General features: G+C 42.4%; 1 protein-coding gene across 9 annotated transcripts in view; it reads right to left on the reverse strand.

Moving 5' to 3' along the window:
• Positions 1–21,021, reverse strand: part of AGRN (agrin) — a 3,161,231-nt gene that overhangs the window by 50,388 nt on the left and 3,089,822 nt on the right. For all 9 annotated transcript variants that reach the window (XM_044063089.1, XM_044063082.1, XM_044063083.1 and 6 more), the window contains one exon: positions 8,760–8,847. In XM_044063089.1, the coding sequence (XP_043919024.1) occupies positions 8,760–8,847 (88 nt within the window). The remainder of the gene's footprint in view (positions 1–8,759; positions 8,848–21,021) is intronic.

The following is a 21,021-nucleotide window of genomic DNA, read 5'->3' on the forward strand; positions in this document are numbered from 1 at the left end:
CAATGTGGATTTTATTTCAGCTATGGAACAGTAAGCCAACTGTCCTTACAAAGATACTAGACATTTAATAAGAGTTTGACAAAACTGTCTAAATTTGCTTTGTGGACTGGGAGAATGCATATGACAATCTACCCCAGAAGTGCCACAGCAATAAGAGGTGCCAAGTCCACTGCTGTGTACCAGTCAGCCCCAGTATTTGAGAAGTGAAAGCAGTGTCTGTTTTCTTAGTGTTAAGATGAATACATTAAAGGTGGGAAAAGGAGCCTTACAAGTATGTGTCTTGTCTCTGCTCACATTTTTCATCTTCATGGATAGAATATCACAGTGCAATGAAGGTCCAGAGAGTATTCTACTCTGGGGACATATAGCTTGCATCTCTGTTAGCCTCAAATTACTATGACCCCCTAGGTGTAGTGGAATGACTTACTGCTGAGTGTGAAGCAGACGGGAAAAAAATCTGCGTCCCCAAATCAGAAGCCATGTTTCTCTCCAAAAAAGTGAACTGTTTTCTACACATGAGGGGAACCTCAGCTACCTCACCTGGAGTAGTTTAAATACCTTAAGGTCTTACTCCTCCTGATGAGGTACAGGAGATTAGGAGGTAGACCAGAAAACGGCTACAGAACCAGCAGTGTTGCAAAGACTGTTCCAGAACATAATGCTGAAGCAAGAACTGAGTCACAAGATGCAGCTTTCTGTTTATGAGTCAGTCTAAATTTTCATTCTCATCAAAAGACATGCAGTTTGGATAGTGACTGAAAGCGTGAGCTCATAGATAGAAACAGGGGACATGAGGTCCTTTTGTAGTCTCCATGATAGAGTGAGGAACTCAGTGGTCTAAGAAGGTACTAGAGTAAATCCACTCCTCCTGTTTGTTGACAGCAGTCAAACAATGTAGTCTGACCCTAGGCAGAGTTCACTAAGAAAAGGTGACAGAGCAGACCCACGTCACAATGGACAGGTTATATGTTGATTCTTGCTTGGGAGCACCTGGGGCCCCACAGGATGAGCTTGTGAAGGTCACTGTGGATAAGGAAGCATGGTCTACCTTGCTCAGTCTGATAACCTTGTAGCTCTCAGCAGGATAAGCAGTTTAGAAAATGGATGGATATTTTATGTGGAAGAGGTGACATGTCTGTTTCCTCCCCAACTCCTACTAAATAATACAATCAACTCTGAATTTGACATTACACAAAAAAAAAGGCAAACAGTTTGTGTGTTTTTCTGTGCATGTGTGCAAGTCATAACCAAGTACTACACTGACCGACACATTGAAAAATTTGCATATTAAAATTGAAAAAAAAAATTGTGTATTAAAATAACAAATTTTCATCACACTGCTATTATTGCTAGTCACGTCTAACACTTTTTTTTCTACTCCTGTTGTTTGGCTCAACAAGTATTTGAACAAGTACATTAGCAAAAGGCTTTGGATTTAAAAGAACCTCCAAAACTGTCGATATCATGCTTTTATATACTGCACTCTACTAAAGCATCAGAATAAACTAAGCTTCATATTATATTTTAATTTATCTAACTCCAAAATGGCTGCCATGTAGCCTGCCACATTACGGGATGTTTGTTTTGTTTCTCACAGAGTTTGTCTTTTTACCCCAACACTTCAGTTTGTGTCTGCTTGTACATGACTCATCCTAAACAAAAGGAAATGTTTTAGATAAAGTGACAGTGTGAGTTTGTGAAGTCATAGTGTTCTTTTTCACGGAGTGTACCTGACTTCTGCTAAGTAAATTACAACACCAGTAATGTGTGAATTGCAAAACTGCAAAAAATAGTGACACTAATGGAGAACAGTGAATGTTGACAATCTGTTCTCCTTTAAATTATTTTTGCCAAATCCCCGATTAGAGATGAGGGTGGGCTGCACCTCCCACACTCCCACTATATATATATATATATATATATATATATATATATATATATATATATACATATATATATATATTAAGGCACACCTATTCTGCACTTAGTTCCCATTTTTGCAGATGTTGTCTCACTACTCTAGGACTTGGATTTACAAGTCTCAGAATTAAAACTGTTGCCACCAAGCTGAAATAGCAAATTTGTATGAAGTATTCAAACTTGTAGTCCATAAACAGTTAGTTGTCAGACCTTGCCCGATACATTCTATGGGGGGGACAAACAAGGGTTGCCAACTCTGGAAATTGCCATTCCTGGATGCTTGATGGCCATCATCGTCAATTCATCAGGATGGCCAGTCAGGTTGTCATACTGAACCCCAGAGGTTGTTTATGCTCGTTAAAATACAGGGTATTGAAATACTGAATGAATAGGACTTTGGACAATTTTGACAGCTTTGACAGTTTGACCTAGCACTATTGAAACAAGAATAGTCAAATATTATAATACAAAATGGCAAACCTGCATGAGTATAATAAAAACATATTACTTAAATTTTACATTATACAGGTTACAGGCTTACAGCAGTTTTTGACTAGTCAACAGAAATGATTAACCTGAATTGTATTAAGTAACATAAATCAACAGTAAATGATTCAAATTTGATGTCCAGTGTTCATGCAAATACATGATCATTAATCACTATTGTTTAAATGTGTACTATTGCTGAGAAGAGGCAGTTTTCAGTAACTGACGATCACTGTGAATAAACTCACAGAAATCACTGCATGACGTGCTGAAATGTATCTTCACCATTAACTCTATATTCACCAAGTCTGTGTTTAGTCTATTTCTGCTGTCGGACCAAAAGTTCATTCATTCATTATGGTGAAAACTCTCTTACAGAAAGCATTTGGGACTGAGATTGACAGAACATATGAAACAATATGAAGCATTTGAATGTCATTTGGGGACAATACACTAAAAAACTTTATCCACCTATCACTGACCTGTGTCGCTGACTTCACAATGTCAATTCTAACTTTTCAAAGAATGCAAAAGTCTTCCTACATCTTGTCAGTTATACCAGTTATGCGTTTAATATGTTCAAGTATTGTCAACATATCCTGCCACTGGATGTCACTGTCTAAAGTGAGAAGAGTAAAATGCTTGAAAAAGAACTCATCACAGTTATACCATTTCTGCAAATTTGCCAAACATCCATCAAAAAATGAGTTCCTCCCTGTTCAAATTTCATTTCTGCAGTCGCCGCATCAGAATGTAGTAGCTGATAGGCCGAAGAACCACAGAATTTGTCACTCTGACGTTGTTGCAGCTTGCACTCACAATTCCCATAATGGCATGCAATTCAGCAGCTATAGTTGCATTCAACTCCAAGCATTAGATGGCATCATCAAAAACAGTCATACCACTGTGAATCAAATAGACTGAACGCTGAGGTAGAATTTTATCACTGTTGCAAGAAAACCCATCCCATAGCAATGCCGCAACTTTGTCCTGACCTTGAAATGTAAAGTAAGACTTTGATGCTGGCCACCATGACAATAATATAGCAATAGCAGGTAGCAGGCTTAACCAGAGTGTGCACATGGCATAACAGTTCACAGTAATCCAGTCACAAAAAATCAAAGAATTCCTTAAATTCATCAGATTTTTTTGGCCGATGTTGAGAATGAATTGTATGTTTTGATACCAAATGATTCAACATCAAAACTGAACTCCTTTAATCCAAACTTCACACTATTATTGAGGACATGACATTTGCAATTTGCTTGTATCAAATTTTTGTTCGCAACGTACAACTTCAGAAATACTGACACTTGTTTTCCAAAGTTTATGGATGCAGTCTGCACTGTATGAGGTGACCAAATCTAAACACAGGCTATTAGCTGCAATGACATCTTTAATTTTATCTGTAATTGCTGTACTGGTTTCATCATTACCTTGATAAAATCCATGAGTCAGTTCCTTACACCTTCAGTTCTGAAGCAGCGAACATTCAATGGAAATAACTTCTTATCGCCTTTGTTTGAACCATCTGATCCAATTCCAGAATAGCAAGCAGAATTAGCAGCATTGATGCAAAATTCCTGCACTTTCAGACCCAGTATGTTTCCACCGTAACATGTTGCTTTTGCACGGCCACATGAAATATTTAAAGCTATGGTTGAATCAGGGAATAGTTTTGCCAGAAGCTTGCTGCCACAGTCCTGACTATTGTAGCTGTGGTGATGCATAACACCATGATACATAGTGATTAGCTCTGCTGCAATAACACTGTCTTCTTCCAGCATATTTTTTCGAACAAAAAAACGCAGAAATCGCATGAGACTACTTTTGCGTCATTATCACATTCTTGTGCTTGGATGACTCAGCATGTGTTGTAACAGCCTTTTTTCCCCTCGTATTTGACAGCAAAGGGGAGTCAACAGAATGTGCAGTTTGCAGTGTGATCATCAATTTTCGATAACCATGAAAAATCCTCAGTAATCCACTCTTGCTTGAAAATACATAGCCTTCTTTTCTTTCTCTTAGGAGTGTCCATTTTATGTGAATCAGAATTATCCAAATCTGATGATTTATATGCTACTTTTACTTAAAGTGTTCACTAAATTTCCAACATGATGCCATAATTAACAGGTACTAGCATCTAGCGATGAGTAGACAAACAAATGTTTTTACCACCAAAGTCCTTATGGGCTAAGTAAGCATATAAATCACTCGCAGTCATCAAGCAATTAGCTTAGATATGACAATGCCCTGGTCCTGTAATAAAATAGGAAAATGGGCTAAAACAAAGCAATTAAAGGGAAAAAGGCCTTTTTAACCCCCCCACCCCCACCACTGACTTTTGACTAGCACAATACACAACAAATCTCAGTATTCAGATACATTTCAGGGACAAGGGGAAAGTAAAGAAAGCAGGTATGCAAATACCAAGCGCACCTGTATTAGCATATGTTATCACCTTATCTCATATATGTGCACAGGTTAAAGGGTATTTCATGACGCCAATCAAACAGCAAACCATCCGACACATACAAGTCAAATCACGGCGGTTCAAAGTCACTGAATGTACTTTAAGCATTTTAGTCAAATGTCTCTTTTTTGCAGCTTTTAATATGAAGATGATATAAAACAATCCAAGTACAACATTGGAGTAAAATATAACCAAGTGTTTTAGAGCACCAGACCATTCTTGAATTACATTTTAAGACCAACATTGCATGCATTACAATAACAGATGGAATAGCTTCTAAAGTCCCCCAAACATAATGGTTTATTCATTAATTTTCAAACTGTGGATCAAGAGTGTTGGTAACTCCCAACTATCACTCTTAAAATGTATAAAAATATAATTGTTTTTCTCTAATATTTTAAAATATGCAAGCACTATTTATGCTGTAGGCTCGATCATGGAATGTAAACAAGTGTAACATTTAATTTATAGGATTCAGTTACCTGATGTTGCCTCACGTTAATGTTTCACTTTACAGCTGTCAACATAAATATAATGTGCAACGCAGGTTCTTAATCACCAAAAACGTCTCCACTGATGGACAGGCAATCGTTTTCGATTACACCTGCATCCAGTTGACCACTACTCAGCAGCCCGTACTTGTTTAGCAGCTCCTGGCTCTGCTTACCAAAAGCATTAGTCTGACTTTCACTTAGTTTCCAAAAGAAACTAGTCACATCCTTTCGTACCTAGTTCTCTGAAGCCATAGCAGCAAACATTTTCTCTTCGCGGTTCTGTGCTTTGGAGGGATTGCAAAGTTGTGTCTTACTTCTAAACTGCTCGTGTTGGTAACTGAACTCATACCTGTCAACGGTACCTTATTACGAGAGACTTTCCTCATTTCGAGTCTTAAAAAGTTCACGTTGCTCTCAGTTTCACATTGAAAGGCTCACACATTCACTGTTAGGACTTTTCTTAAACCGAGTTCCTTGACAATCTTAATACTGAATCATATTAATTAATAAAAACACAATATAAGCATAACTTAATGCATTTTCTCTGTCTGTGAGCTTCATAGTTGAAGTTGTTAGGTAGCTGTTGGTAAGAATTCCACATTCATTCTACCCATTTGTTCTACATTATGAGAGGTAACGTACCTCATTTTGGAAATGGAAGGTTTGGAACTATGGACTACCAACTTATACCCTCCAAAGATTATAAATAGACATTACTTACTACTGTTGCCAGTGCAATAACATTAACTATGACAATATAAAACCAAATTCCCGGACCTCATCTTAACCTGGATGGCAATCATCAATTTTTGGAGTCTCCAGGTGAATCCTGGATGGTTGGCAATACCAGGACAAACTAGTGTAGCAGCCTTGCAACTCATCTGTGGCAGAAAACTGTCACTTCAAAATGAAGGCAAGGACTGCAGTATCCATTTTATTTTAATTTTCAGAATGCCTTTAAATTGCATTTGCTGGGATAAAAGCAATACTTCATTGGCCAAAACAGAAATTGTTTACCAGTTTATGCAGTACTGCAATGCAACTATCTCAACCCTGTTTTCACATAAAGATTTATACAAAAAATGCCAGCGCTGTGACATAGAGGGTACAGCCCTGACTACAGCCCAGGTGACCCAAGTTTGATTAGTAGCACAGGAAATTCAGGCTTTGACAGGGGAGAATGGATGTGCCCTATCCTGATGAGGTAGAGGGAAGTAAAGGTGGAAGAGCATCCTAAGGGGTGGCGGAAGGTAGGCTAGCATACATAAGACACACAATATGGTACAATTTCACTAGTGGATACCAGGGCAAATATCTGTGAGTGCTGCCTGAGAGTGAGTGTGGAGTCCTTCTGGCATCAACTGCTTACAGAAATGAAGGCAGGTTGCTCATGCCCATGGCATATCGCAGCCTCTCAGTATTATTAGGTACAAGCAGGGGTAGGGAAGTAAAATAGAAAATACTTGTATGGCAACAATCTGACACTGTCTCAAGATTCTTGAATCTCCTTGCTGGCCCCTAAACTTAACAGCAGCTAGTCTGGGTGACTCAAGAGAGGTAGGCAGATACAGCAAATGAGACAATGCAGTGCGGTCAACTGTGTAGGAAGAAGAAAAAGGAAAAAAAAAAGGTTTATCCAAAAAGTAACTCCGTAGAAAAAGTTTCACTTTAGCTGTTAAGCTGTGCACTTAATTTAATTTAGCAAGACATAACCTCAAAATGTAAAACTGCAGGTAGGGGTTAACTAATACTAAAAAGTACATAAAACAGTATAAGCCAGATTATTTTCTGAAACAGCATGAATTTAATACAGGCCAAAAAAATGGTAGGACCTGCGTGATCAGTGTGATGTAAAAAAAGTGGAAGTGAAGAAACTGAACAGCACTGAAGAGTTCTGGCCACTAAATAAAACTTGGGTGATATCAGAGGGAGAAAAATAACTTGGGGATGAAAAGAACTTCAGTGAAGGGAGGAGTTTTCCTGCAAGCAAACAGTCAAAATCCATTATTACACATACCCCTAAAATAACTGTTACTTTTAACACTACAGAAAACATACGGTGCACTGAGCTTTCACAAATTTAAGCGACAAGTTCAAAAATGTTACAAAAATGTTGACTAAACTATGCATAAACAATTAATTTGCCATTATTTTACAACAATGACAAACTCAAACAACAGCAAAATAACTAATGCCAGACTTCTAGGAAGGTTATTACTTCTTGTTCAGTTGGAAAGTTAACAACGTATAAACATGCTGTAGGTACCTCCACACTACAGAATTCTTGGAGATGAGGTTTGAGAAATAGAGGGTAACAGGAGTCTACAAAGTGTGTTATTGATGGGTAGTTTCTTATTTTCAGGAAAGTTATTTTTAACTGTACAGAGTGCCTGGGCTTTCAGTATTTTTTTCTCTCTCTCAGAATTATCGGCTCTGCAGAATGCAAAGGTGAAAGTGGACTGTAAGAGGTGGCAAGATGTATTTGCAGGAGACATTCTTGTTTGGACTACTTATACTTTGCAATCTGCATTCTACAAAAAAGGTCTTAAAATAAAGCTTTTCTCAAGTGTTATTATTTTGTATAGATATTTCCTGCTTTGTGCGTGTTACATTAATACCTTAAAAATCCTGTAATAGACGCCCAATGGGATAGATACAAATGACCACCACAGGACATACCAGCATTCAGCTACATGATTTCTGAATGCCCATGACATTTTCACTTTTTTACTTTTAAAGTCTTTACTGATGCATTTAGGCCAATAAAGCTAAACACCAATAGGAACAGAAGTAAGAATTCTGGGTAACTTTTCACCATGTACAGAGTGTAGTTCACAGACTGCAGTGAGGAAGCAAGAACATTATACAAACAGCCTCCAGACAGTCCCACAAAATGCATTCTAAACCACCCAAACTTGTTGGGATAATCGGATACAACAGAGGAGAGAATGGGTGTTCCATTTAACATTCCCCCTTCATGTGACAATGTTCTATTACATATCTGCCTTTATGGCTGCCTCATTGGGATGGTGGCATCATATTACTCTTGAAACTTATATTAAATTAGAATGAAAATGTTGCAAAATGTACTGTCCTTTTGCAGGCCCATTATGTAAAAATATACCCATTCTTAATGCACACAAAACTGCCAAAGCAGAATACAAAACCTAAACAGGAAGTAAAGTAGCATTTCTACAAAAGAAGGGGCAGAGTTTATAGGGCTCACACTTCCTCCAGACTAACCTCTCGACTAAATGACAGCCCTTGCTTTCACATGAGTAATAGCTACCATCTCGTTACTTAGTTAATTGGATTTTGCAATGAATGTATAAAACACTATAGTAAATTAAATCAGTGTGAGTATGTTGTAAATAACTTAGACTCACCTCTTTGTTATTGCATTACGATATTCAATGAATGTTTTCCCATCAAATGCAATGGCTTCAGCATCCCCAGCAGACTTTTCCAAGATTGCTTCAGGAGTAAGACCATAAGGTAGTGTGATTGAGGTTGAAATAAATTAAAACAATAATCAATAAATAAAAATACTCAAACCACTATATATGCCTGCTAGAAACTCTCAATTCAATCAATAAATACATTCACATTTGTAAGACAAAGGCCAGGATTCACAGACAAGTTGCAGAGTACACAGAGAGCACATGTGTCAGAACTGGCAAAGCTCAGACAGGCACAGTGTAGTGTTAAATCACAGTCTCATGCTGATCTCAATTGCAGCCGTCTCAAAGGTATAATGAAAAATCAAGGGCGTCGGAACCATAGAGCAGAGGCGGTGTAAGCTGTTCAAGGCTGGGTGGGGTGGAGGGTGAGACGGCTACTTGGTGATCTAAAAAGGGCAATATTTCAAAACTATTTACTGGTTCACCTAGAGGACGCGCTTGTGTTTAAATCCACATTAGCATGTGTCACAGGCATATGTCCCCAATTGCCTATGTTGCTTCATTCATTTTTCCCCAAGAGACAGGTCTTGCAGCTGTAAAAGTGTGTGTGTGTGGGGGGGTGCTCCCACACTCTTGCTCTACGTCATCTAAGGATGGGTAATAGAAAATGTACTCCAGGATTGCTCCTCGTGCCACTAATGGATAGAGGCAGTTCCTAAATGCTGCATTCCATACATGGGTCTCCTCAAATTATCTATAGTATGATCACAGTTATTCTCACTAGGGCTAATATACAATTATCAATCATGGGATAGGTAAGACCAATCAGGAAATGTTAATTCAAGCACCAAAAGGGAAATTGGCTAATCTTAAAATGTCCTACAAGTAAACCTATGTTGTGGTAGGAAATAGTTTTAAAAAATTGCTCTTTTTAGATTACTAAGTGCCCCTCTCACCCTCCACCCCCAGCCTTCAACAGCTTCCGGCACCTCTGTGAAAAATACATGCAAAGGGTTGAATGACACACAAATGACATAGGGGTAGTAAAAAGAGGTACTAATGATAACAAATGCATGCAAGGTAAACACAATCAAGATTTATAGACATCTACAGAGGAAACTGTGTAATACCCTGCACCTACCAATACAAGGGCAAATCATGCTTGGAACTTCATCACTGACATCATGCAGCAGCACCCATTAGCCTTTAGAGTCAGCAGCAGCTTTCTCTGCGCACTTGATACCAACATAAATAGCAGAATCAGAGATCGAATTGCCAAGATTACATGGATCACTAGATTAGTAGTCCATTTGCAGTCATTCATAACATTGTATGAATCCTGGCTGGCATGTACCACCCATGCACAGAATCAGCATGAAAGTGTAGTATCCACATACTTCTGCATTATAAATTATGTACAGCTTCTTCCGTATTAGCTATAGGGACCTTCAGTGGACCAGCTGGTGATATGCGGAGTATTTTGCAGGCCTTCACCTCCAGAATACCAAGCAAATTCCTTGATTTAATGCTTCTACATACAGGGGATCATATATATGACTTTGTATCACACTACAGAAAATGCAAACACTATGTTTGCCTTTTATGACATCAACCTACCTGAGGTACCTGGTGGCATAGATTGCATGTAGAAATAAAGGCCATACATGGCTACAGTCACAAGGTTTTGTGAGCAAAAAGGGCTACCATTTTTAGAAATGCCAGGTAGTGTGCAACACTCATGGGATCAAAACCAACATGTCCATTCAGCACACTCGCACTTCATATAATTCACATATGAGGAATACATATTACCTAAATCATCAATTACTGTGTAATAAAATTCCATAGGGTCATTCAATTCATAGCTCTGTGAATAATCTGAAACTATGCAAATACATATCTGGTATGTGTCCCCCACACAGTAACACCCCCCCATCTCTTCATAACTTTCATAGGCAAGTACTAGGCTAGCTGCCCTTGAGGGCCACTGTAAGCCTTGGCAATTTCTCCTTCCAAAGGTAAGAATCAAAAGTGGCACCTGATGTCTGTAAGGTAAACACCTTAACGATTATACTAACCTCCTACTCTGATGCTAGTGATGTTGATTACCTGCTGGAGCTCTGGCTTACAGCAGACATGTGGAGTCTACATAGTATGGTTAAATTGCAGTACATCATGTATTCATCCTGCTCAAAGCCCACATACAATGTCTCATTATATCTAGGGGGCACTCTACCACAGCCTGCAGGATTCTTCTAACGTTACATATGACATAATAAGGCAGTGACGAGACATGCAGGCCATCACCAGGACACTGGCAAGGTTGGACTGTTCACAAACACAGCTAGAAGGGAAGGTGAACCAACACCATTGCCTTATGAGATGGTGGTGAATAGCAACAACCATCAGATGTACAACCACCTCATGAACAATTCTGCATGTAGTATGTAGCAATGCAGTTGAATCAATGAAGTCAAACCCAGAGAGTGACAGTGTCATTCACACATCTCAAACATGTCATACAATGAAATATCAGTGTATTCTGGAACATACAAGGTCAAATCACACTGTGCATCATACATTCGCACACGTGTCTCAGATGAGAGATGAAGGAATGCATCACAGACATTATCAGATACATAGGTAGGGACACAGTGACATGTCTGCATAGACACATAGGGTGGTTGGGCACATCAGAGGTATCTAACACTGACTCTTCAGTTATTTGGTATTCTGTGTCACATATTGCTTTCATGTATGAAGGGGCAGGGTCCCACTATGTGACCATTTCATGATGCAGTGTCAGGCTGCTTGAAGTAAACAGTACTTTGTGCCACACACAGTTTTCAACTGAGATGTGTTTGAGGTGTGGACTCTAAGATGGCTTACTATAGTAGGATTAGTTGTCTCCCACAAGGATACTGTGGGATTATGATCTGGTGGAGGTCTGTATGCGATGTTGTCTGCTACTGGAGTGTGAGAATTGTGGCCTTCTCCAATGAGAGATGAGAAAGAACTGGACAAACTTAGATTTAGGTGTACCATGAAGACCCTCCTGCACAGCCCCTGGTACATGCTCTTCCCCTCACCTTGGTCAGCAGTGGCAGTGAGTGTGCCACATGAAATCACTGTATACTGTCAGACAGAGCAGGAGGCCAGTGGCTATGGTATTTCATGCTTATATGTCCTAATCGATACACAGATATACACAGCAATGAAGTCTGTGTGAAAGGAATTGCAATGGATTATGTGTGCATGACACAACTGCTGATTGTTCTCAAGTGTTGACAGCATGTCAGGTTCAATCTGTGAAACATGACAGCATCAGGTACCCCTGCAAGGTTGCAAAACAGTGCACATACCCACTTTAGCTGAACTGTGCAAATCTACTGTTGCAGAGAAAGCATCTCCAGTGGTAAGAGTCATACGGGATCTCTGCCTCAGTCACAAGTTCTGGTGTGGGTGAAGGATGAGTTGACCTATACGGAAGGAGCATCCACACCTACAATTGAGACAGACAGACAGCTATGTATTGTCATCAGACTGTGGCTCAGTCATCTGTGTCTTATCATCAGTTACAGCACAGATGCCAGCATGAACATGTTATTGTGTCCTGGCCTCTGCAGCAGTCACCCTACTAGATCTCTGTCCTGTGAATACATAAAGGATACACTGGCACAAGTATGGGTACCTGTGCCACAACCATGACTCTGTGGCATGCATGATAACACTGTCCTTGCAAGAAGTTCCATTCAAATCCAACTTACTACTGATGCCATGTTGACCTGGCAGGATACCTAAAATAGTTAAAATAATACAAAGCCAGCAGTTGTTGGTGTAAGGGATACTAACCTGGTACACCATCCACTGAGATATATAAGTGGTGGTCTATCTTGACACCAGTGTCCACTGCTCCAGGTATTTCCCAGAAACTCTGCAGGGACACCAAAATCATCTGTGTCTGTCAGCCTCTTGTTCCCAGCTGCCCTCCCTGTGGGCAACCTTTCTTCTTCTATGGAATATGCCTTTGCCATGGCACAGTGTAACGTGGGGTACACAGTTATAACTTTGCTGTAATTTGTGAATGCAATGTCCCAAGGCATTTATGTCATAGATCACGATCTGCCACATGTGGTCATGTAAATTCTGGTCAGCACCTCAGCTGTTTAACAGATGTAACACAAATGTTCTTACTGCTTACATCAATCCTATCAGGGCTGAAACTGTCCAGCCGTTCTATCCACCACATCCTCCAGACATGCAGCCAACGAGGAACATGTGACCGAGAGATACAGACTGTATCATGATGGGACAATCAGACTGAGTTACAGAAAAAGGGATAAACTACCTACACTATACAACTATCAATAGGAGGGGCTATGGGTCTAGGCCATGTGATAGCTCAAGGGGCAGATATGGGAGTGCCAGTGGGTGTGCATAAGGTTAGGCAGCCATCCTTGCCACCACGAGTTGGGGTCACCTTGGTAACAGCCAATGGTACAATCCTACTATAGTACAATGGGGAGAACACGCGTTGACATATGACTGCTGTGCTCACCACCACAGGTCAGCATATATACTAGACAGGCCATAAGGGTAGTGTAACAATGATAGGAATGTACAAGGACAGGTTGGTCTGAAAAAGCTGTCTGCTATTTTACTACTACCTTCTACAAACATGTGACTCATGCTAAGCACACACATGCTTGTTGCTGTCTTTTGTAACGTGAATTCAACTGTGATGGTGTACTTCCATGGGAAGGCAGACAAAAATAATAGTTGTTTAAAATCTTACCATAACCATAGATGTCCTTCTCTTCCATGTTGCAGTATTCTAGTTGTGGGATTTCCTGCCCTCAGGCAACTTGTACATCGGCTTCTATACAAAAGATTCAGCTTGGCTGCTGCAGCATGTGTGGGGCATCAGATATAAGGCCATAAACCAGGGGCCTTAAATGTAACGTCTGCACACACAATCATCAGAACTTGAAGGCCTGCAGGTAAGGTAGGAGGCCCAGCAGGCTGAAAAGCCAGAAGTGTCAGGTATGGGACCCTGGGGTCCTTCTGTAGCATAGATAGGTCCAGGTTATAGCTGGGGATAAAGGAGAATGAAGGGGGGAACAGGTGGGTGGGAAGGAACACTGCAACATGGAAGGGAAGGACATCTATGGTTATGGTAAGATTTTACACAACTATTCTATGTCCTTCTATTCCTATGTTGCAGTATTCTAGTTGTGGGAGAGTACCACAGCTTAGATGGATGACAGGGTGGTGGATGCTGATGAGGACTCTACAAAGCTCTGAAGGATTGCCATGGCAAATCCTACATGAGCTCTGAAGACTTTGTCAAGTTTGTAACATTTGGTATAAGTGTGGATAGTGGACCATGTGGCTGCTTCCATAATGAATGCTGTGTCCAGACCTATTATGAAAGCCTTGGAGGCAGCCACTGTTCTTGTGGTGTGGGCCTTTACTCCCACTGGGGATTTTTTCCCATGGAGGGAGTAGCATAGACAAATGGCTTTCCTGATCCAGGATGAGACAGTTTGTTTGGAGACTGCCTTACCCAGAGCCCTGGTGTAAAAGGAAACAAAGAGTTGCTGTGATGTCCTAATGGATTTGGTTTTGTCCACGTAAAATCTTAATTGCCTGTGCACATCGGGAGTGTAGTATCCTCTCTCCTTCATTGGTGGGAGAGGGAAAGAAAGTGGGCAGGTGGAGGGATTGGGTAAGACACAAGTCATTCACCACTTTGGGCATAAAGGAGAGATTAATTCTCAGGGTGACCCTATCCTTGTGGAAGGTAGTGTAGGGGGGACCAGCCATCAAGGCTTGCAACTCTGACACCCTTCTGGCTGAAGTGATAGCCACTAGAAGGACTGTTTTCCATGTAGAAATTTGTAGGGAAGACATCCCAGCCAGTTCGAAAGAGTGTTGGGTAAGTTTTTCAAGGATGTAGTTCAGGTCCCAGGGTGGAGGAATAGGTTTATTTGGGGTCTCATGTGTAGCACCCCTTTAAGGAAGAGTTTCACGTCGAGTCTGGCTAGCAAGGGTGGATCCAAAGGCATGCAGGCTGAAATAGCCGACAGGTGTACCTTCACTGAGGAGTAGGAAAGTCCACTCTATCAACTGACACACATAAGCAAGAACCGGGGGGGGGGGAGTATTAGCAATGAAAGGGTCCCTTCCCTTGTCCAGACACCACTCTGTAAATCTTTCCCACTTAGCTAGGTAAGATTTTCTGGTGGTAGGATTCCTGGCCTCCCTCAGGACTGAAAGCATGTCCTCTGAGTAGTGGTGTCTGAAAGGGATCAAAAGTTTACCACCCACAGAGTCAGGGATAACTTCTGCAAGTGTGGGTGGAGGAGAGTTCCTTTTTCTTGTGTCAGTAGGTCCACCCTGTAGGGTAACTTGTAGTGATTGTCCTTGGTTAGATTGCGAAGTAGGGGGAACCAGTGCTGCCTTGGCCAGTAGGGAGTCACTAACAAGATTTTCAGTTTGTCCTTCTCGATTTTCAACAGGACTTTCTGAATCATTGGGAAGGGGGGAAGGCACAGTCCCTGGTGGTCTAGTGGTTAGGATTCAGTGCTTTCACCACCATGGCCTGGGTTCGATTCCCAGTCAGGAAAGCTTCAATGAACCTTTTTACCTATATACTCTGTCGCATATCGTCTACTCAGAGGCGATCTCTGCTTAACATACAAGGCCATGTCAAACCCAGAGCTGTTGGACATGCTACACTTAAAGAAATCCCAATCCCTCAGAGCTACAGGCTCCAGGGATCTAAACCTTGTCATCACAATAAACAAAGCATGCTGGAGGGATAGGTTCCTGACCCAAAGACTCCCCAGACTCTGGAATAGATTGCCCATACATGTCAAGCAGAGTGCCTCTTTGGACCTCTTCAAGAGGAACCTTGACGATTGGATGAGAGAAAGGAAATTCACCCCAGGGATCACGTCAGTCGCCCTGCTAGACAGGGGTCCAGGAAAGTAAATAATGTGGGAAGAAATAGCCAGGGAATTGTTATGGCTAGGCTTGTATAGGCCCTAGGGCTGATAGTCTAGTACCAACCTATGAACCTATGAACCTATGACTCTCCGAGCTAGAGGGGAGTAGGTCTATGAGCAGAAGGTCTGCAGCTGCCTGTTCTGGGGGGAGGCAAACAGGTCTATTTGTGGGATGCCCTACCAGTGGACTATATATAGGAAGACAGTCCTGTCCAGCATCCATTCGTGTTGCGGCGAGGATGTCCTGGTTAGGAGATCTGCTTGCTTGTTGTCCTGCGAGGGGATGTAGCTTGCCTGCAGGGACAAGTTGTGGTGACAGGCCCATATCAGGACGGTTAATCTGCACAGCTGATGAGCCTTTGTTCCTCCTTGTTTGTTGAGGTACCACATTGCAGTGGTGTTGTCAGTCATTATCAGAAGCACCCCTGATAAAAGTAGAGGGGTAAAGGTCTTTAGAGCTAGGAAGACTGCTGTCATTTCTCTGACACTGATGTGTTTGGCCTGTAGAGAAGGGTGCCAGTTTGCCTGAACCCTGTAAGATGCCAGTGTCGCACCCCAACCTGACTCTGAGGCATCTGTATGCATATTATTAGGGTTGGGGTGGGAGGTAGTAGTGGAAGTCGCGGGTTTAGCTGGAGTTGCTGGATCCACCAGCTGATTTCTATCTTTAGACAGGGAAGAAGGGGAATAACCTGTTCTAAATGATTCAGGTGCTGGGACCAAATGTTTTTGGGGTACCACTGTAGCTTGCACATGTGCATTCCGGCCAGTGGTAGCATAGGGATTGTTGCTGCCATTAAGCCCAGGAGATGAAGGCACTGCCTTGCAGTTACCTTCTGAGAGTGTAGTATCTCCTTGAAGTGGGGATAGTACCTTGTCCTGTGGGAGAAATGCCTTCATTTTGTCCGTTCTGATTCTGCAACCTAAAAAAATGTTGTCCTGGTCTGGGTTCAATGAGGACTTCGGGAGGTTGATGGTGAACCCTAGATTTTGTAGAAGGGACATGGTGAAGTGCAGATGATTTGAGAGGGTATCTTTCGACTCTGCCAGTATCAGAATGTCATCCAGATAGGGGTAAATCTGGATTCCCTAAGTTTGGCAGAAGGCAATGGCTGGGGCTAGGCACTTTGTAAACACTTAGGGGGCAGTGGACAAACCAAAGGGCAAAGCAGTAAATTGGAATGAGAAGAGGGCCCAGAGAAATGCAGGTATCTTCTGTGGGAAGTCCTGATGGGTATGTGTAGGTAGGCCTCTTTAGGTCCAAGATGACCATAAAGGCCTCGGCTGGAATAAGAGGAAGCAGCGTGGGAAGTGACAGCATTTTGAAGGTGGGTATCTGAAGGTGAAGATTTAGAAAGGAGAGGTGTAAGATGGGTCTCCAGCGGCCAACTTTTTTGGGGATCAGGAAGAGACAGGAGTAGGATCACTTTCCTTCTTGTCCTGAGGGGAGAGGTTCTATGGTGCCTAGCTTTAGCAGGTCTGACAAAACCTGTCGGAGGAGATGTAGTTAGTTTTTGTGGGGATATGGGATGCCTTTCCTGGGTGTTTTTTTCTTTCCAGGATAGGAAATATCATTTTTGGATAATGGGTAGTACCCATTGGTCCATGGTGATGGTTTTCCAGAAGGGGAGACAGTGGGGAAGGTGTGCAGAGAGTGGCAGGTGGGCAAGGCAGTCATGCATTATTGGGACCTCCTCTGTCCTGAAAGGATTGTCTGGGCTGAGGAGGTGGTGCATTAGGTCTGGACATGGTAGGTCTTCTTGCCCCTCTTCTAGATCTGGAAGAGGAAGCACCTGTCTGTGGAGGGTTACACCTTACAAAGGTGGTCTTAGCAGGGTAGTTTCTATAATACTTGGGAATGGGAGACACCAGTAGATGTTTAATGTCCTGCAATTCCTTACTTTTTTCTTGCAGATTCTTGAAGAGATCTGTAGATTGTTTTCCAAAAAGTAAATTGTGGTCCAGGGGGGCATCCAAGATCTTGGACTTGAAGTCTTCTGGTAGATTCTGTAGTCAAAGCCAGGAGTATCTCCTGAGGACAGAAGCAGATGGTGCAGAGCGGGCAGATGCTTCTGCAGCATCATAGCTGCATTGAATCAAGTGCCTGGCTACTTGCTGAGCCAGGGACAGCTTGGACGAAATGTCAGCCTTAATGGGGCTGTCCAGGATAGAAGCCAGCACGGAGGAGGCTTGAGACACCACGTCCAGAGCATACTTAGTTATGTGGGTCTGATAATTAATGGCTCTGAAAGCCAATGTGGAAGAGGTGTATACCTTCTTGCCAATCCTATCCCTAGATTTGCTGTCTTTATCAGTGGGTAGGAGAGAGGCGGAAGGAAGCAGTCTGGATTGCTTATCAGGGAAGGTGGCAATCACTGCTGGGTCTGCCAAGGGTGGTTTAACTAAGAATTTTTGCTCCTTGTAAAAGCGGTCAGGGTACTTGGGGACAGGAGGCTGTGAGTCTGGGGCCTTAGATGCTGAGTTAAAGGCATCCAAGTAAGCAGGCAGATCCAGGGGAACAGCAGAAGGGGAGGGGGATTCTACTTGAAGGAGCTCAAAGTACCTATTTTGGGTGTCAGTCATTTGTGAAGTATCCCATTTGAAATAATCTTTCATCTTGGTAATGGTCTCACCAAAGGTAATATCCTCAGGGGGAGAATCCCCTTCAACAGATTCCTCATCAGGAGAATAATCCTCCTGGGGAGATTCAATCTGAGAAGTATATGATATTGAGTTCTCTGAGGAAGAAAAGGAAAAATCATGCTCTTCCTCCCTAACCTGAGAGGTCATGGGTGGGATGGAAAAGGCTGAGGCAGGCCTATGGCTGAGTAAAGGCAGAGTAGTGGAGGTTGAGGCTGAAGGCCTAAGGGCCATAAAGTCCTGCAAGATGGAGGAAGTGAAGGACTGCTAATCTGGTAGGCCTTTTGCAGTGGAGGAGGAATGCTTGGTTTTCTGTTTCTTTTTGGCCAGGGTGGAAGTTGGAACCAGCCTGGAGTCAGGTTTTGAAGCAACCATTTCAGAAGTTTGGATCCTGGTTAGAGGTACCACAGAATCTGGTTCCCCCTCGACATCGATAGTAGTCAGTGTGTGGGTAGGCTCCGAGGATGTGCTAGTTGTTGGCTGAGCAACGGCTTCCCCAAAGGTCATTGTTGAAGTTGATGGATCCACCGGGCACCCCTCAACTCCTAAATCGGCAGTTGGCGGGGGATCTGGTAACGAAGCGGCAGGCGAGGAAGGCCTAGGAATTTTGGCCTTCTTATGCGGAGGTTCGGCTGCGGCCTCCAATGTGGGATCCATTCTTAGGGCTAACCGCTTAAGGCACTGATTTTCTAGGTAGAGGTTTAATGCAGCCAGATGGCTGCATAGGGTCTTCAGCGCAAATGATTGACAAATGCAGCAGGCAGAATGGTCGTGCTCCAGGCCTTAGGCCTAAGCAAAAAACAAACCTATCATAGGTTCATAGGTTCATAGGTTCATAGGTTCATACTAGGCTATCTGCCCAAGGGCATTTATAAGCCTAGCCCATAGTTATGTGGCTTTCGCCACCCCTTTAGTTTGAATAAAAACTATGCCTATCATTTTTCTGTGCCTCTGTCAAGCAGTGACATGGAAGTAATCCCTGGGGTATATCTGCGATCTCCCATCCATTGGTCAAGATTCCTCTTGAACAAGGCCAGCGAGGTGCTCTGCCTCACATGTACCGGGATTTTGTTCCACAGCATAGGGAGTCTCTGGGTGATGAATCTGTCCCTCCAGCATGTTTTATTTATAACCGTGTCAAGGTTTAAGTCTCCCGCCCTTGTGGTTTTGAGGGATCTAGATTTTTTGAGGTGAAGCATATTCATCAAATCTGGGTTTGACATGGCCTTATATGTCAGGCACAGGTCACCTCTGAGCAAGCGGTATGAGACTGAATAGAGTTGGAGTTCTTTCAGTCGGGCAGCATAAGACATATTTTTGAGACCCTTTATCCTTTTGGTGAGGAACTTTTGGGGCCTTTCAAGCTGCATCAGGTGTCTGGTCAGATACATTCCGAACGGGGCATTGTACTCAATCATAGGTCTAATGAGTGATGAGTACAGGGGGACGATGACCTCCCTTGATCTAGATGTGAATCCCTTCATGATCAGGTGGGCGATATAGAAGGTTTTCCTAACTACTTTAGCAACATGAGTGTCAAACGAAAGGCTACTGTCAACTTGGGTCCCCAGATCCCTGATGACTTTTTCTGTGCTCAGTGGATTGCCACCTATATGGTAGCTAGGGGTAACCTCATGCACTTCTTTATGGGGTATCTGGTGCCCACATTGGTATTTTTCCTTTTTACCTGACATCAGCTAAAAATTGCTACAACAATCAAGCCTAAGCAATAACAATCGGCTATGTAAGGAAAAACAGAAATCCAATGGGTTACTTAGCTTTTAGATGAGACGTCTGAGAAGGTGCGGCTGAAAAGTTCTGGGGATTGTGCGTGCAGACGTCACATTTAAGGCCCCTGGTTTATGACCTTATGTCTGACATCCCACGCATGCTGCAACAGCCAAGATGAAGCTTTTGTATAGGAGCCAACGTACGAGTTGCCTGAGGGCAGGAAATCCCAGAACTAGAATACTGCAACACAGGAACAGAAGGACATCATAACTTAACACACATGTTTAGAGTAGCATAAGTGTCGTCAGACTGAATACAGAGCCAAATATTGTTCCTACTAATCAAGCCACCCAAACATGCTGCACAATGGCAGCATACCTTCAACACTACCTTCAACACTATGCGGGAGGGTGGCCTAATGGTTAAGGTGTTTGCCTTACAAACACAAGGTGCAGGGTTTGAATCTCACAAGGGATAATTGGCTAGGCTTAAAATGGCTCACAAGGGCAGTTAGCCTAGTACTAACCTATGAACCTAAGTGCTTACCTTTTTGTGTGGCACATAGGTAAATGAGATCAGGAGGCATGCATGTCCATAAATCAATATAACTTCCTGAGGCACACCAGTTGCACAAGGCAAAGACACTGACACCTCAAGGCCTACAACTTATGTCAAAGAACTACTTGCGTACTCATGTCACATGATTCACATGTTGCAGACAAGTGATTTGCAGGCAGCCAGCTTGTCTCTTGTGACGCTAACACCATTTTCAGAGGATATTCGAGAGAATGGTAGCTTTTGTCAGTGCCAGACAGACAGTGACTTCGAGGAGCACAAAGAACAGCAGTATAATGTTTTACTTCTTT

The sequence above is a fragment of the Protopterus annectens genome, chromosome 2.part1 (assembly GCF_019279795.1).
Source record: "Protopterus annectens isolate FY-2018-M chromosome 2.part1, PAN1.0, whole genome shotgun sequence".
Classification (NCBI taxonomy): domain Eukaryota; kingdom Metazoa; phylum Chordata; order Ceratodontiformes; family Protopteridae; genus Protopterus; species Protopterus annectens.